General features: G+C 37.3%; 1 protein-coding gene across 1 annotated transcript in view; it reads left to right on the top strand.

Moving 5' to 3' along the window:
- Positions 1-17,470, top strand: part of LIX1 (limb and CNS expressed 1) — a 60,501-nt gene that overhangs the window by 5,153 nt on the left and 37,878 nt on the right. Inside the window, 1 exon segment of the mRNA XM_003123811.5 lies at positions 2,491-4,426. Coding sequence (XP_003123859.3) covers positions 4,345-4,426 — 82 coding nt within the window. The 5' untranslated portion in view covers positions 2,491-4,344.

Here is a 17,470-nt window from a genome sequence, read left to right as displayed (position 1 = left end):
TTAGTTTTTGTAAATTATCTAATGACCCAAGGACTTGGCATCATTATCTCTAGTCTTGTAAATTTGAACATCCGAATCTTCCACCTTTAAAAACTTTGAGTTTGTCCATGAACTAGTATAGGCCACGCCCCCCAACTGCCGTGATATCTTTGGCCTCTAAAGTTTTTTGGGGGAGGGCTTTTTGCCATTTCTTGAGCTTCTCTCAGCGGCCATGGAGGTTCCCAGGCTAGGGGTCTAATCAGAGCTGCACCTGCTGGCCTATACCACAGCCACAGCAATGCGGGATCCGAGCCACGTCTACAATCTGCACCGCAGCTCACAGCAACACCAGATCCTTAACCCACTGAGCAAGGCCAGGGATCGAACCCGCAACCTCATGGTTCCTAGTCGGATTAGTTAACCACTGAGCTACTAAAGTATTTCTTGAAGAATCAAATTTTCTTTAAGGACCAAATACCCATACAGGGCTGAGTAATTAGTTACACAAAACAATCAAAATGACATGGGCTCATTCAGGATCCCCAAATACATATATGACAGCAGAAGGCTCAGATTAATGAGGGGTTACCTTAATTCTGACTGCCCTGACAAAGATAAAAGGCAGTTCACTAGTGGTTTTATGTGATGGGGGGGAATTATTTCATGAAAGCACTTTTCATAATTTTCTATAACAATAAGAGACCTTTAAACTGTAGATGAAAAATTAATTTCTAGTTAGTTGTATAACTCAGCAGATTAGTACTTACTGATGATTTCCTGAATGTAGCAAAATACCAGTGAGCAAATATCTGAGATAAAGTTCTTTCACATTGCCTGTGTTTTTAAACTTTTGTGTGGTAATATGGAGTAGCCTTTCCAACTGACCCTCTCATAAATACCTTCCTTGATTCAAACACTTCATTGGTCTCTTCCCAGTTGAGAGTAAACAAATTAACACTGTAGAGTCATTTCATTCCTTTTACTTGCTCCTTCCTAGTCAAAAGTAAACAAAGTTGATGCTAACCAGCCATTCATTCCTCTTACTAGCCTCTTCCTAGTTGAGGCTAAACAAAGCCGTCACTGAACAGTCATTAGTCATTACCTCTGCAAAGTCAGTTTCTTCCTGGCCTTGTCCTTCTTCACCCTCCCACAACCCCCAGCAACATTCTTGCACAGGGCTATGAACTTCTTTTGGCCATTCTGTCATTTAGGACCTTCCAGTTCCCCTACCTATCATTCCAATAGGAATCTGGAAGGAGCTGCTATCATTCATTCTCCGTTGTTTTTATTTGAGTAGTTATAAGTTGGCTCAGTTACTGCAGGCCTCGTGCTGAAATCTTTCAGGACCTGTATTCTCAACAACTTCTGTAACTTCACATAAAGGCCAACTCTCCTGCTTCACCTATCCCATTTTCCTCCCCCTGGGCCAAGGAGAGTATAAAGTGGGATGGCAAGGGGAATGGTGGACGTGTTTCCTGTTTTTAACTGAAGATGATTCTTTGCAGCATTTATTATGTTTTCTAACATTCTGGGTGTTATTTCAATTGGTGGCCCCTGCCTCCTTATCAGTTTTGTACTTGTGATGACCTATTGAACAACAAAATATTACTTATATGTATTATTAGCCATACTCTTTGGGAGCTTGGTATGTACTGTTGGATTCAGCCTTCCACTTTTACCATTGGGTGATAAATTTTGAACACTGGATATGTCGGTTGGATGTCATTTCTCATACTTTTGAGTGGTACTCAAGCAGGATTTCTAAAAACATTTTTGTTTTCACTGTAGTCATCTATACTTGTTTCAGTATTTTGATTTTGCTTTTGGCAAATGCCTCAAGATGGTTGAGGTTGACATTGAAATCCCACGGGTGAACTGTAGAATGTATACTAAAATGAACACACTGCACAAGTGTTTCTCAGGCTCTTCGGTCTTCATCAGGTGCTTTCTACATCAAAGAGAGAATGGTGAGAAACCACAAAGTTATTTTTCTAGAATGTCTCACAACAGCATTTAGGGTGAGAAATCTTTAAGGGCAGATAATGAAGAAATTATTATGCAAAGAAAATGTATGCTGAAGGATTGTCCTAAGGAGAAAAGGAAACTACTACCCAACTGGTATATTGTATATCTACCTTTCTAGAAATCTTTTAATTTATTAAAATATAACTCATTAAAGATCATGACATTTTTATGAAATTATCTTTGCAGAGCTGTTTTGGGATTCTCAGCAGATGCTTATAGTTTGCCTTTTTTAGAAAAAATCTTATGGAGGTTGAAGGTGTTTTATTAACATATTCTTACCTTTCATTTTAGTTAGCATTACCGGCGAGTATCTTTGAATTCACACTGTGAATGTGTCCATCATCATTGATGAATGGATATGAAGTTGACTATGTGATAGAAGTGATTTATTTGAAGACAGTGTAGCATTTAGGAAATAAGTGTATACTTTCAAGAAGGCTAGAAAATATATGGTAATATTTGTGCTCATTTGTCATATACCTATAGAATCATAATTGTTACATGTGAAAGAGAGCATCTGGCTCAAACCCTTAATTTTCTCAATGAGGATTCTAAGTCCAGAGAAGATGAGTGACTTCTTCAAAGTTACACAGGTAACAAATTCAAATCCTATAACTTACCCAAATTCACTGCCTTCCACCTACAGGATTTGAAGGCCATTGTGGCTGGCTTTATAGAGCCATATTATACAACCAAAATGCTTTTATGTACTACTGGAATTAAGTCGTAAAAAGTCTTCATTGATTGAAATCCCAGCATCAAATATTTATAATTTCTCTACTTTTATGTTATCCATCTCCTTTGAGAATTCCATATTATTTTTTTATTCCTCTCATGAGAACCTAAAATATCTTGATTTCCAATAAAAATATCTACATTTATTTGTACTTTATTTATACAAGTGTATAGTAGCTTTTTGCCTACAAATCATCTAGTTTCTCCTTTTAAATTATAAACTGGATGGCAAAGACAATATTTCCTATTTGGTACAGTCCTTGTAAAGTACACTTTGGGACCCTAAATAAGTGTTTTTAACATGAAGTGCACCTTCCAAGTATCTGTGCACTTTGGGCCAGCCCTTTTTCTCTGTTGTGTGTGGCATATACACTCCCTGTGGGCATTTGCTAAGTGATAGTCTTTGTAGTAGGAATTACTATTGCAGGTCCATTTCTTCTGTTTCCTTTTATTAATCCCAGTCTTTTTCCCAACTGGCTGAAGAAGTTGATCACAAGGAAAACATTTTATACAGTCTTTAAAGGACTGGTTTCAGTTAATCATATAGTGCAACGTAATTATGGAATCTAAAAGTCGGAAAGAAGGTTGAAAACCAATTTCTTGTGCTTACCCTGGAAAAATATTTTTTAAAAAGTGAATAAGTTATCAACAAGTCTTCAGCCATTAAAATCAGTTCTTTTATATCTGGTATAAATCCTTATCACTGCTATGTAATTCTTTGACATGTCTCCTGTGGAAAGACTATTTTACATTGTTGTGTGTTGAGGGTATGGGTAGAAAAAGAAACCATTTTTTTTCTTCAGATCTTTTTGTAACTATTATTTTGAAAAATGTATTTTTACTCCTGAAATGTTTAATATGAAGTTATGAAATGAAAGAGGGTGACTGATATCAGAATTCATTAAAGTCAATCTTGGGAATTATTTGCCTTGAAGGATAAAAAGGGAAACAAATGTTCCCAGGCAAGCCAAAAGGCAGAGTATGAGATTTACTTTTCCAGTGCTCACCAAAAGTGACTATAATTTGGCTGGAGTGATTCTCCTGAATTCAAAAAGAAGGCATGATCTGGTGCCTGGTTACATCCACAATCTTTAGAGCACTTCTTTACCAAAGAAGAATTTAAATTATACTGGTCCTGAGCTAGAAACTTCTTTGCTACTAAGAAAACTTTTCTGAGAAATAACCTTCTTGATTCCAAATACCTGGGGAACAGCACATTTGAAGATAGTTGACCAAAAAAAATATTGCAATCAGAAAGCCACACACCATTCAGGCAGAATCTGGTTGGTGAGGGAAGCTGTTCCCATGATTAGTGAGCTTCCCCAGCTAGCCTGTAGGTGGGTGTGTTTAACAGAAGGAAGCAATGGGAACCCGCCTGTCAGCCAGCCTTTAGAGCTAATTAGCTCAGCATACAACAAAGATAAGTGAGCCTGGGAGGAGGGCCCCCTGAGGGGTCTTTAGATTCTGGGAAATGTCTGATTGGCAGATGTTAAAAGAGATTCTTTGGTAATCCTGTGCATCAATGAGCTGCACAAATTCAGACCAGGACTGCAAGAATTCAGGCATGAGGACACTGTGCAGCAGGCTCGCACAGGCAGACCCAAGATGGACAGAACATTGGAATCCCTGAGACACATCATTGCCCAAGTCTTGCCTCATAGAGACCCGGCTCTTGTCTTCAAAGACTGTAAGTACTGAAGGAGAAAAAGTTTTTTGACTTTTTTAGAAATTAGTCCTGAACGTCTAGTCACATCCCATTTAAGCATGTTTTCTTCTAAATCTCTGTAGTCGTATGCTGTGGTCTAAGTGATATTTAACTTGTTCCTGACTTCAGTCAGGAAAATGATTTCATTTCACCTACAGGTATCAGTCCCTATGTTATTTTGTCAGTGATACAGCTTGCTGACCATTTCTCCTAAAATCTAAGAGTCAGCTACGATTTAATAAACTTTTTCAGATGCTTTTTAAATAAATCAAGGCAGATTGCTACTAGGATTAAAACTAAAAATAATTTGAATGTGATAATAAAATATATTTATATCTATATTTGTTAACTTGTTTAATCCTCCATATCATATATTAGTTATGCTAAAAAAATATATAGTGTTTGAAATTTTTGGTTGCAAACAAAACAGTAAATCACCACTGAACTCTTATATTTTGATAACAAATTATAACACTTGGTTAAAAGGCCAATAAAATTAGATGTCTTCCCACCTCTGCATCCATACCCTCCCTCACCCCAAAAATCTAAATGGCTATGGCAGAGTTATTTCAAAATCTTTTTTTTAATGATTATGAAAAATAGTTTAATCAAGTTCTCCAATTCTAGCAATATTATTAAACCATTTGTCATGTAACTTTGTTTCTGGAACCAATTTGATTTCCTGCTGCTGCAAAACAGACTATCTTCCCCTTGTATCTTATCTACAGTAGGTTTCATATTACAAAGGGCTTCTGAAATAGAACTTTGCTATGGAACTGCCCAAAAGGTAAAATGCATGTGGAATTTTTTTTTTTTTTCACTTCAATAAGTTACAGCTTTCTTCTTTGTGAATCTCATGTGTTTGTCTCCATCAAAACATCAATGGTTTGGATTTTTGCTTTCTGATTGCTGAATAATGTTAGTTTCCAGATGTCCTTTTAGTTTATATTTTGCATATGTGTGATGAAGAAAAAGAAATGTTCAACAATTTTATTCTATAAAATTTTCTTACTAGAAATTAAAGTATAACCAATCTGCCCTCTAAAACATTAAGTGTAAGCCTGCCTTTTCTTTCTTTTCTTTCCTTCCTTTCTTTCTTTTCTTTGTTTACTTTCTTTTTCTTTTTTCTCTTTCTCTTTTTTTCTCTTCTCTCTGTCCCGCTTTCTTGTTTCTTTAAAATATTGTCTTCAAGCATGTGTCAGTAGCTATGTTAGAACTAATAAAAATCACTCCCTCCCCCAGTCTAGCCTGGAGTCTATTCAGGTTTGGCATTTTTTTTAAGTGAAAAGGTAAGGAAAGAATGTCTCTCCTAGAATAGCACAGAATTCACTCGCAAAGAGTAAAAGGGCTCTTGACCTGCCTAAGGCTTTGGATAAGTTTTAGAGTCCCAGGGGTTTTGTGCATAAAATTTGGGTAGTGGAAACAGTAAAAAGAAATTGAGGTGAAATTTTTCACTGAGTTCACTGTGAATCTAGGAAGTTTAATATGAAATTATATTATCACCCTCTTTTTGAAGTGAACTAAATTCCAGCAGTTTTTTACAGTTTAGCAGAGAGAATGTAATAGAAAGGGGTTAAAATAAAACATACATTATCTTCTGTCATTCAGGCCTTTATGGGAACTATTTTATATAGAAAAGCAAAGAAGTGTCTTATTTTATATATTTTTTTCATTAACGTAGAACTTAAATGTCATCAGACAGCATTGCCTGCTTACCCTAGAGTGAGCTGCCACTCTGCAACTGCTTGCATGGCTTAATAGGTGTGAATTTTTACTGTTGCACTTCTCACTTCAAGTGTTCTAATCCTAAATAAATAAATAAATAAATGTAAGCCAAATGGTAGATTTATATGCCAGGGTTTTTTTATGATAAAGAAACATCTAACCACTCACCATCTTCATGGAATAATTGGGACAGGTTCACTTACTTTCTGGAACAGGTATCATAAATCTGCCTGGGGCCTGTACCATGCCTTGGCAATCTATCATGCATGTGCCATGGTTTAGCACATGAACTCATTTTGGCACACCCATAAGTTGCTACCACCACACTCCTGCTTCACACACCATGTAAAAAGCTGCCATCAGTTTTGAATGGCAGGTTCTAAACAGCTTCCTTTCTTCCTAGTCACTCCTGGCTCCTCTTCCCTACCCCAGGCCAGTCTCTTTTTTGCCAGAAGGAAAGAGCTAAGCACATGAGCACATCACTGCCAATTCCTTAAGAAAAATTGCTACCTTGCTCTCCTACAAGATAAAAAGCCAATCCAACAATTTTTAAAATCCTGCACGGTTGAACAAAGGAACATTTAAAACATAATACCATTCTAAAGTTTTTTCCTAAATTTCTCTTCTGTAAATGCCGAGACAGTTTTTCTCTCTTTATTCTTCAGAAACACATATAGGGGATGTAAAGGATCATTCAATTAATTTGTTGCCCTCATTTGGCTTTTGACTTGTTTTAAAAACAAGAAATAGTAAATTGAATTTTCTCTTCAAGTTGGTCAAGAAAAGTACCCAGAGAGTTTTCTGGTCTGAGACCAATGCACATGGGGATAGTTACATTCATTTAAGGAAATAAAATATGAATGGTTTTCTCAGCCAGTGAGGCCTTCCAAGTGGCATTTTGCAATGCATTAAACCTCTTATTTATTTTAGACAAGTGTTCATCTGGCAAAAGTTGTGATTTGTTTTTTATTTTCCTTCCTGAAAGGAAATAAATTTCATAACATTTTTTCCCTATTTCATATTTAAATTGAAAAATAAAGAAATTTTATGTAGTTCCCTTCGTGGTGCAACCATGAGGTTGCGGGTTCAATCCCTGCCCTTATTCAGTGGGTTCAGGATCCATCGTTGCCGTGAGCTATGGCGTAGGTTGCAGACGTGGCTTGGATCCCGCATTGCTGTGGCTCTGGCGTAGGCCAGCGGCTACAGCTCTGATTAGATGCCTAGCCTGGGAACCTCCATAGGCCAAAGAAACGGCCCTAGAAAAGTCAAAAAGACAAAAAGAGAAAAAAGAAGAAAAAAAAAAAAAAGAAATTTTAAATAAGACGGACTGTCAGACTGAAGTTTGCTTATCTGAGCTCACACTGGACTGTTGTCCACTACCTAAATATTTCAGTTTTGTAACAAATATATCTGGGATTCTCCACCACCATACAGAATCTTTGCAGGGAAATTAAGTAAATTGAGACATTATTCATGTTGCCTTCCATTCTTGGCCTTGAGCAACATCCACTTTCTTTTCATGTGTTATGTGGCACAACCAAAGATGAACCATGTGGAAAACAGCCCTTGTCAGCTCTTTTGAGAGTGTGTGTTTGAGCTTACTATCTGTTTGTCACTGTTAAACAGTTTCTCACATACTTTCTCAAAATAAATCATCAGCACATGATTTCAAGAAGAGTATACTTTCAGATCCTGCTTTTCAAATTACAAGAGCATAATACGCTTATCTGCCATCTTTGGGCTCTTCTTTTATGCATTAATAGCAATGCTAGATTGTCATGTCCTCAGCATGTGATGACAGGCACTATACTAAGAACGTTTATTCTTCACAGAAAGTCACCTATTTTGATTTATAGGGTAGAGATCTGAGGCTTATGGTGGTTGAGGTGACTCACCCAAGGTCACACCTAGTAAAGTGATAAAGTGATGGGGCCAGGATTCAAAGTCTGTCTTCCAACTTTGCACATTTTGCCACTGCAAGACATTGCCTCTCAAAGGTGTTGCATTACTGTGCCATTTGTGCCATCGAGGCAGTATCTGTTAAGAAAACAGATGGGACTGAAGTAGACTCTTCTGAATGTTTGGAGGAAACTCAATAAGTTGGCACTACTCTGAGAAGGAGTATGAGAGGGGAAGGTATTGTTAAAGAGAGACAATAGCTTGTCCAAAGACAGATCCGGCAATACAAGATCAGTGCATCATCGGAGGTGGTGACAAGGCTGAGAAGGCAGGTAGAGTCCTACTCAAGTATAGGCAACAGGGAGCCATTGAAGTTAACAGTGATCCTAGATTAGTTCTCAAAGTTTATGGCCTTCTGTTGCACTGCGAAAAAGATTGCACTGACATCTGTGGGAGGTACACTTCCTAAAACTAAGTTAGACAGAGGTGCTGATTTTTCACAGCAAGAATCCTTTTACCCATTCAGGCGAGATGCAAGACTTGTAAATGTAAACATGCCTATAGGGAGAAACCACTTTCACTAAATGAAGGCCAAAATCAAGGCAAACTTTCTCAAACAGATAGTTAAAAACCATCTTGGTTGTCATTGAAGCCATGAGAACATGTTGGTTTCTAGCACTGACTTATAAAGTAATGTGATAGATTGCACTCATGTTTCCCCAAATTTTATAATGAAAAAATAAGGTGAAACATTTACTAAACATTGCACAATTAGAAGCTAATTTCTCACATACTCGAAGTACATTCAACTTTTGCATTTGAGGAGACATTTTTCTGCATGAAAGTTTGTATTTACACCACATAGGTGAATACTTCAAAAAGTATAGTTTTACCCTTTGGAAAAATTGGACCAGACTATAGAACTATTAAAAACATCTTAGTAATCATAAATCTTGGCTGTACGGAACACAAGAGAGCAAAATTTCTCGAGTCAAGTCCTTTCTCCATCCCATGCTTTTTAGTGCAATTATCTGAAATCTAGAGATTTGATGATACATTTATGATTTTTGCATTTCAGAAAAAGGAATATAGTAAAATGTAAAAGATGAAGGCACTTGTGCAGTAAGATCCCAACACATATTGCATTGTGTTCCACCACAGAAAGTATACTGGATAAAACAAACAAACCAAAAACCTTCCACTGCTTACTAGCTTATTTTGGATTAATGATTGCATCTTAATTACAGTAATTTGAACTATGATGATTTTAGCATCTAAATTTAGGATGTCTGTTCTACTGAAGAAGTCTATTCAAATGCTGGTTTTACTTTATTACAGGAGACAACTATTTGAATTTATATTAAGGGAAAAAAATTCAGATTTCAGTTCAGCTATCACTGGCATAAGCATTGTTCTCTTCTCCTTTTTTAAGTAAAGATATATTTGGCAGAATTTAAATACTGAAAGTCTCAATGCCGGCAGAAAATTTTTTGAAATGGAAAAATGGAGGCGGCTTCTTGATCACTTAATGGCAATGTCTATCTTAATACATTTATTTCTTAATATACAAACACGATTTAGCAGATCAAAATAAAATTTGATTGACACCCATCCTGTGATCAGATATGGTGCCTCTTCACAGTCTGCTGTCTCATCTCACCATAAGCTTTTTTTTTAAACAGTTAAGATTTGTTAGCCTGAACTCTACTTTAACAACTTCTGAAACTCATGTGTTAAGTTACAGGCCATAATAGGATACAGATGCACAAGGGTGAGTTTCTAAGTTATGATTTTTCTGTTTAAATGATACGGTTTTACTGATTATGTGCTACAGATTGATTTAAGAAATGTAAGACAACTTTAGAAGCCTTTCATAAAAGAATCTTCTTTATTTAATGCATTTCATATTGACATTTTAACCCCAAAGGCTCTTATTTCTTTTCTTCCATGTTCAAATGCTCATATAAGTTTAGTCTGTCAAGGTAGTTTTTAAAAATCCTATATTAAGAGAAGAAGGAAAAAGAATCCTACTGAAAGTTTAATAATGACAAAATATTCAATTATTACACTCCCTGTAGTTTTATATATTCTCTCTCTGGTATCCATGGAATGCTGTTTGAATTATGGTTTTTCTTTTTCTTTTTTTTTTTTTTCTGCTGCAATGATAATCAGTTGATCCCTATTTTGATCTCATCCCATTATGCAGCTGTGGGAACCCATCATTTAGTCACCACTCCTTTGGCACTTATGGCCTGCATAGTATAGTTTACACTTTTCTCATATGGCTCTACACTATGAGTTATAGTTTTGCTGGCATGTTTTTGTCCACACCTAAGTTGGAAGTCTGAGAAGGGCAAAGCCATACCTTCCACTTCTTTGTAACCCCCACTGTGCTTCCCACAGTGCCAGGTACTTAGCAGGTGCACAACAGGCATTTTTTGGTTGCTAATTTGTTGGTGTTCTCCTTTATGATGAACTAAATGGTGTCTTGGACCTTCTAAGCCATCATCCATTGACACCTTAATCTCACCCCAATTGTGCATGCAGGATTAAGTTGACTACCCCCATGAAAGTGTAGGAAAAAGGGGCTCTGAAGATAATAAATACAGTCACACCAGGCAACCTCCCCAGAGCACTGCCTTAGATTGTCCTTGGGGGAGCAGCCTGAATTATCCCATATACCACACTGGCACAGAAACTTAGATTGCCATTCCTTAATATTCATCCTCAGGGTCTGCCCTCAATTCTGGGTCACCAAAAGCTGGGCACCAAGCTTTTTTAAGGCCAGTCTTTGTCAGTGCTTTGTACATAAGCCCTAGTTCTTCAGCTGTGGCTGGGTCACAGAGCTTTCTTAAAATGACTGTTCTCAGGGAAGGTATATCATATGCCTAAAGCCATATTTGCACAGATTTGACCATTTTAACTAAACAGAACCGATGAGCAAAGCAACAGTGTTTGCTCTACCTGCCCCCCCCCCTTGGATCTTTTGTTGTTATCTAAATCCAAAAGTCCTACAAAGTCTCTTAACTATAGTGCAATGTCACTGCCCAGTGGCACATGGGAAAGATGTATACTTCCTGATTGGTTAAATAGATTACATCATGTTTTTATTCTGTGTAGCTTTTGTGATTGAATGACATCATCTGAACCATGCTGCACATATAAACCACACTTGGGAGAACAAGGCCTGCCGTTGCTGCTGCATTTTAATTGTAGTATATTTAATAACTTTTTATTTTAATTTGTCTTTATGGTCCCTGTTGCTCCTTAATATTCTCTCCCCTCTGCCTTCTTAGAAAATTATCCTGTACTTCCAAAGATATTTTTAAAGTGTTATTTAAATTTCTCCCTGAATGATTTATAATTCAGCAATTTTAAATTCTAAAGGTGAAAATGAAACCAAATAGTATGATATACTTTTCTGTATATTTTGGAAAATCTCCCAAGAAATTTAATTTTGTAAAATTGAAATTTACAAAATTTAATTTAAATTTTGTAAAACAACTCAAAGGATCACAGTTGCCTCAGAGAAAGTGTTCAGGGCAGAGAATGGGGACCAGACCAGAAGAAAAGAAAAAGTGCACAAAAGAAGAAACATAACCAGCTTCCCAGCTGCTGAAGGAGCTAAGCACTGACTGTGGAGCTTACTAAAAGAAAGTTCCTCTGCTGGGAACAAAGCAAGACTCGCTGTCTCAGCTCTGTTGTATGGCTATGGCTACCTTTGAAAGAGTATCTACACAAAAGAAAAAGGGGCCCAAGATTCCTACATGTTGTGTCAGCAAGATTCCATTAGCCTGGTCAAAACTTGTCAAAGCCTGAGGATGGTAGTAAATGTTTAGACAGCTGGCTCTGTTGGTCAGTGTCCTGGAGTTTGCCAGGCCAAGCACAAGACCTGGAGGTACCCCATTTTGCAACCTATTTTGCATGAATAGTAAATTGCCATCATGCCTTGAATTGGCTCCTTAAATTATTTGGGGGTACTTTTCCTATTTCCTCTCAAAAAAACTAGGGAATCACATCAGCAAAAACAAGTTGTACATGATCAAATTACTAGAATAGAAAATAATTAACTTTATTTTAAAATATCACCTACTGGGATGATTTAATTAAAGATTATATTAATGTGTTACATAACATAAATCCATGTGTTGGGAGGCAGAGAATCAATTTCAAAATATGTTTATCATCTTGAAAGCCTCTTAATGGTTTATCCTTAAATTGTAGGCTTTCCAATTTGTCTTTAATTGTTTTTGGCAAGGGAAATTTTACCCAGCTATAATTTTTCCTTATGTAAGGCATAAAGAAATTGGTTCTTTTGGGAGAGTAGATTTGTAATTTTAAGATCCCTTATTGCTGACAAGTGACTATCTTCCATGCAGGACCTGTTTCATATTAGATAATTGAAATGGGCAGGGAACTATAATATTTCTACTTTCCTGAAGCCCAAGCAGTCATTAAACATTAATTTGAAGTAAGAGTTATCTCTCTGTAGTTTTTGCTAAGAGCAGGTCTATTGCAGTAGCATTCATTAGAAAGTGAAAAATTGGGACAGACATCCATGTTTCCAGATTTTGAGACATGTAGCCTTTCATCCATTTATTTTTTGGCTGTTAATGAAGCTTTGATTTTACCAGTGAATGATATTAAAAGAGCTTTCTCTTTTCCATCTGTGAACTCTTCACATATTTTGGAAATAAAATAGCACAATGTGTACAGTTAGAGAATTTTCAGACTTGCAGACTATTTTTAGAATTTTTAATAATACAGTTTCCAATGCAGGAACAGTCAGTTTCAAAAATGCAACATGCAAGCATGTAATCATGCCTTTTCTTCCTTCACCTTCTCTAATAGCTAACACTCTAGTGCTTACTGTGTATGAAGCTCTACTGTAAGCTTTTTCCATTTTAAGCTTTACCACAACCTTGTAATGTACATACTGCATTTTAGAGATAAAACAGGAGCCCTAGGTAGGTATCTTACAGCACTAGATATAGTATTCAAACCCAGGGATTCTGGCTCCAGAGTCTATGCCTTTCTTTTTTTAAGTTTTTTTGACATATAGTTGATTTATAAGGTTGTGATAATTTCTGCTGTACAACAAAGTGATTCATTCATACATAATAAATACTTCCATTCTCTTTCAGATTCTTTTTCCAGCGTAGATTATCACACAATATTGGGTAGAGTTCTCTGTGCTATACAGCAGGTCAGAGTCTATGCTTTTATCTACCTAAGTAAACTGCCTCCCTATTGATAAAATGTGGAGAGCCAAGATGCAGTACCAAGGCCTGTACTTGAGGACTCTTCTATAACAAACTCTATAATCCATGTGCATTTTCATCCTCTGCATCTCAGAATTCCCACATGGAACACAGATCACGTGTGTCTGTTGGCATCTCCATCATGTCCAATCTGTGAAAATGACAAGCTCTGAATTTTTAGGAGAAAAGCCTTCCAGTGATTGATATCCTCTGAAGGGGCTTCATGCTCCTTGCAGGCTCGAAAGGCACCCTCTCTTGCTTGCTCCATCTCCTGTCCTTGTATCATAGATTTCTGCTCAAGCTTCTTCCAAAGAAATGTTCTCCCTGGGCTCCTCCAGATGCATACTAGCAACTACACATTCTTTCCAAGTATCTTCTTCATAGAGTCACTACAGCCAGCACAGCACCTCAGGCAAAGACAAAGGACAAGGAACTCTGCATTCCTGTCTTCTCTCCCACTTGGGTAAAGCTGGAGCTCCAGAATAATAGGATTGATTTCCAATTATTAAAGGAGGCAAAATACCCTTACCCTGTCTCATTTCAAATAGTGCCCCCTTTCTAATGCCATCCTTTCCTATCACTCCCTTACACAATTCCTCAGCTGAGGCATTACTGCTTTTCTTGATCTTTTTGTCAAATGCTGCTCTCATCCTTTGGGAGCACAACTTCTTTGCCTTCTCCCATCCTGGTTTAAATCTCACTTTTCTGAGGTGGTTTGACTTAGGCCTTCCTATGCAGATTGTTTTCTCTGATCTTTTCAATCTATATTCGTCTGCTTTTTCCTTTGTATCAATTTAATTATTGTGCCATAAATTTTAAAGTTTTAAATATTACTTTAAAATCATTTTTGTTCTACAATGTATCAGTCTAATATTTGGTGAAAAAATATGAATACATTGTTTCTGCAGTCAAATTGTAAATCTTTATGAGCATAGGACTGTTTTGAACTTTATTCTGTACTGTCAGGGTCAGCATCACCAGATAGGCCAGTGCCAAATTGCTGGTTAACTGTGGTGTTCTCTTCCAGTGATCCCAGAGAACACTTTCAAGTCCTTTCAACAGAATGTTCCACAGGCAACATAAATGGATTAAAGTTGGTGCTCTAAGACAAAAGTGTTTACCATCCCCATTCAGAATTTCCCCAAGTCCTAATTACCATGAAGGTAAAACTCTAGCTAGCAAGCAACTGGCAATCACATGTCTACCCTGCCCAGGCTTCATCTTTCTGTACCTACTTAGTCATCTCCAGCTAAGACATGGCTGCCACCACCATATCCCTGCTGTGTGGGTACCATGGTGGTTCATACAAAAAACCTATTCTTGAAGTAACCTCTCCATGAATGGTAGTACCTTCATTTATCTTGTGTATGTTCATGTAATTGCACAGTTCTTATATTCTTATATTCTAAATGAATTCAACAACTGCTTCTAGCCCTGTGCTAGATACCAAGGAGGCTGCAGAGAAAAAGGAAGCAGAGTCCCTGCCCTCTGGAATCACAGTCAGCTATGAGGTAAATAACATAAAACTGTAGTCTATAAGATGAATTATTATCACAAGGCATTTCATTTCTCTGGCCAAAAGTAAGTCCAGCCAAGTCTGACTTGATAAATTTAGCCAGGAGCACCATATCCATTTTATTAGCATGGTTTATAAGAGATTAAGTGCTAAGACACAGGGCCACTAATGAAATATGAGCGTAGCAAAGGACATTCATGTGGCCTGGAACCAGTGAGTAAGGCATGATGGAGGATGTGGCATTTCCTCTGAAGTATGCATGTAAATTGAATGGCTGGAAGAGAGGGGCAGAAGCAACACTCAGGGTAGGAAGGAGAACTTGAACAAAAGCAAAGGGAAAAAATATGCAGTATGTGTTTAAGGACAAGTGAAGACAGTGCCTTTGCTGAAACGGATTGAGGATTTCTGCTAGAAAGGGTCAAATGTTAGATGATGAAGGTGTTCCACATTGTGGTATGTCCTCATTGGTCAAACCGCCTTCTGTGAAAGCTTCGATGGTAAACTTTAAAATCAGAAAGAAAGCTTGAGGAAGAGGAAAATGAAAACCTCATTTATGAGAGACTTGCTGAGGGATCTAGTTGCTACTTTGAAAACTCTGTCATGTTCAGATTTCACAAAACAGTGAAGAAGTATCCACGCTAATTCACAAAACTGAAGAAGTATCCACACTAATGTCTATAAACTACACAGCAAATTTTCTTCTTGTTGATAGAGAAGTATTCAAAACCACTAAAGAGTTTTGTCTTAGCTTGGGCTGCTGTATCAAAATACCATAGATAGATGGCTTAAACAACAAATCTGGAGTCTGAAATCTCCAAGATGAAGTTGCTGGCAGACTTGGTACTTGGGGAGAGCCCTCATCCTGGTTTGCAAATGGCTACCTTCTTGCTGTGACGTCACATGGCTGAGAGAGGACCTCTGGGGTGTGTTTCTATTCTTACAAGGGCACTAATCTCATCATGGGGCTCCACCCTCATGAGCTCATCTAAACCTAACTGTCCCCCTAAGTCGTCGTCTTCTAATGCTATCATATTGGATGTTAGGGCTTCAGTATATGGATTTGTGAGAGACACAAATATTTAGTTCATAACAGAGTCTATTACATGTGTCTGAGAAAGCAATTTGGGGCAAGGGAATAAATTAAGAAGTTTGATTTACAAAGGTAATTCAGAGATTAAGCTGCTTTCTTTGCTCTAAGATGTTATAAACTGATAGAAATCACAGAAAGGAACTGGATTTCATGCTATTATTCCTAAAATCTCCCCCAAAATTTTCTCTCCTACTTCCTCCCATACCTATTTGATATTTTATTTCTTTATAGTAATTTTACCAGTTAAGTATCAGTTAACTCGACAAAGGATTCATTCCTCTCTCCTGTTGGGTGCCCAGATTCACCATGGATGACCAATTTATCTTGTCCTGGCTGTAGATAAACCCCTTTTCCCTTAGTGTCCATTGAGACAAAGTAAAAACTTTTCAAAAAGAACTTCTAAACTTTGGGAGAAATAACACATAGCGAAAAAGGATATGTTCCAAACTATAGCTTCCTGACCCTGAGGTGGAAGGCACAATCTGGCAGAGACTTGACCTTGACTTTTGTTCATGCCCCTCTTCCCAGGAAATCTGTCCAGGACCTCCTCCATCTTTTATCACTTCCTCTTGTTCCTCTTGTGTCGTCTCCTTTAGCCTTTTTTCCTTGGAAGAAGGGACTGGAATGGGAGGCCTAATCACAGCCCCCTCTGAAGCCCACAGCCAGTTGATATTTATACCATTGCTTTAAACCAGAACAAAGTGTTGGTTGAAAGTGATGAGGATAACTATTCATGTGACACAGGATGCTTATTCATTGTGACAGATGCAAGCTAGAAATATGTTGTATCACTTGTATGAAAAAATACAAATATTAACCCCTTGCTTTGTTTGACTTTCCTGAGAACAAGTATCAGAAAAATTGTTTGTAAGAAAAGGTAGGTGAAATAATTTTTATACAGGGCCTCCTGTGTCTTTGCTACCGATACCTTCACAAAGGCACATCTTCTATCCCTTTGATGACTTTCACAATTCAACTAACACTTATTGTGCTCCTATGATCCTCCTAGTAGTGATAGACATGCATGAAAACAACCTAATTTCTGTTATAATTTGAAGCGGCTCAAGATGAACAAAGAGCTAAATTATATACCCTACAGAACTAGGTTGAAAATCCCAAGTCTAAGACTTAGTAGCTGTATGACTGTACACTGAGCATCTTTTATTTCTTATTTCTTAAGCTGTAGGTGATAATACCTATTTCTAGGTGGTGGTATAAGAAATTAAAAGAAAATGGGTTGAGTTTGGAAATATGTTGAATTTATGCAATGTCCAAAGAGAAGTATGTATTAACAAAGCTAAAGTTACAGGAGTATGTTTGGGGAACTATAGGCATCTATTACAGTAGATAGAATCATGGCAATGGGTTCTATCATTGAAGAACAGTAGGGAGAGGAGTTCCTGTTGTGGGTCAGTGGGTAAGAGCCTGACTAGTATCCATGAAGATGTAGATTTGATCCCTGTCCATGCTCTGTGGGTTAAGGATCTGGTATTGCCGAATGCTGGGGTGTTAGGCCTGCAACTGCAGCTCCAATT

Source organism: Sus scrofa, chromosome 2 (assembly GCF_000003025.6).
Source record: "Sus scrofa isolate TJ Tabasco breed Duroc chromosome 2, Sscrofa11.1, whole genome shotgun sequence".
Classification (NCBI taxonomy): Eukaryota; Metazoa; Chordata; class Mammalia; order Artiodactyla; family Suidae; genus Sus; species Sus scrofa.
The sequence above is the reverse complement of the archived record's forward strand: the minus strand, read 5'-3'. Positions and strand labels throughout refer to the sequence as shown.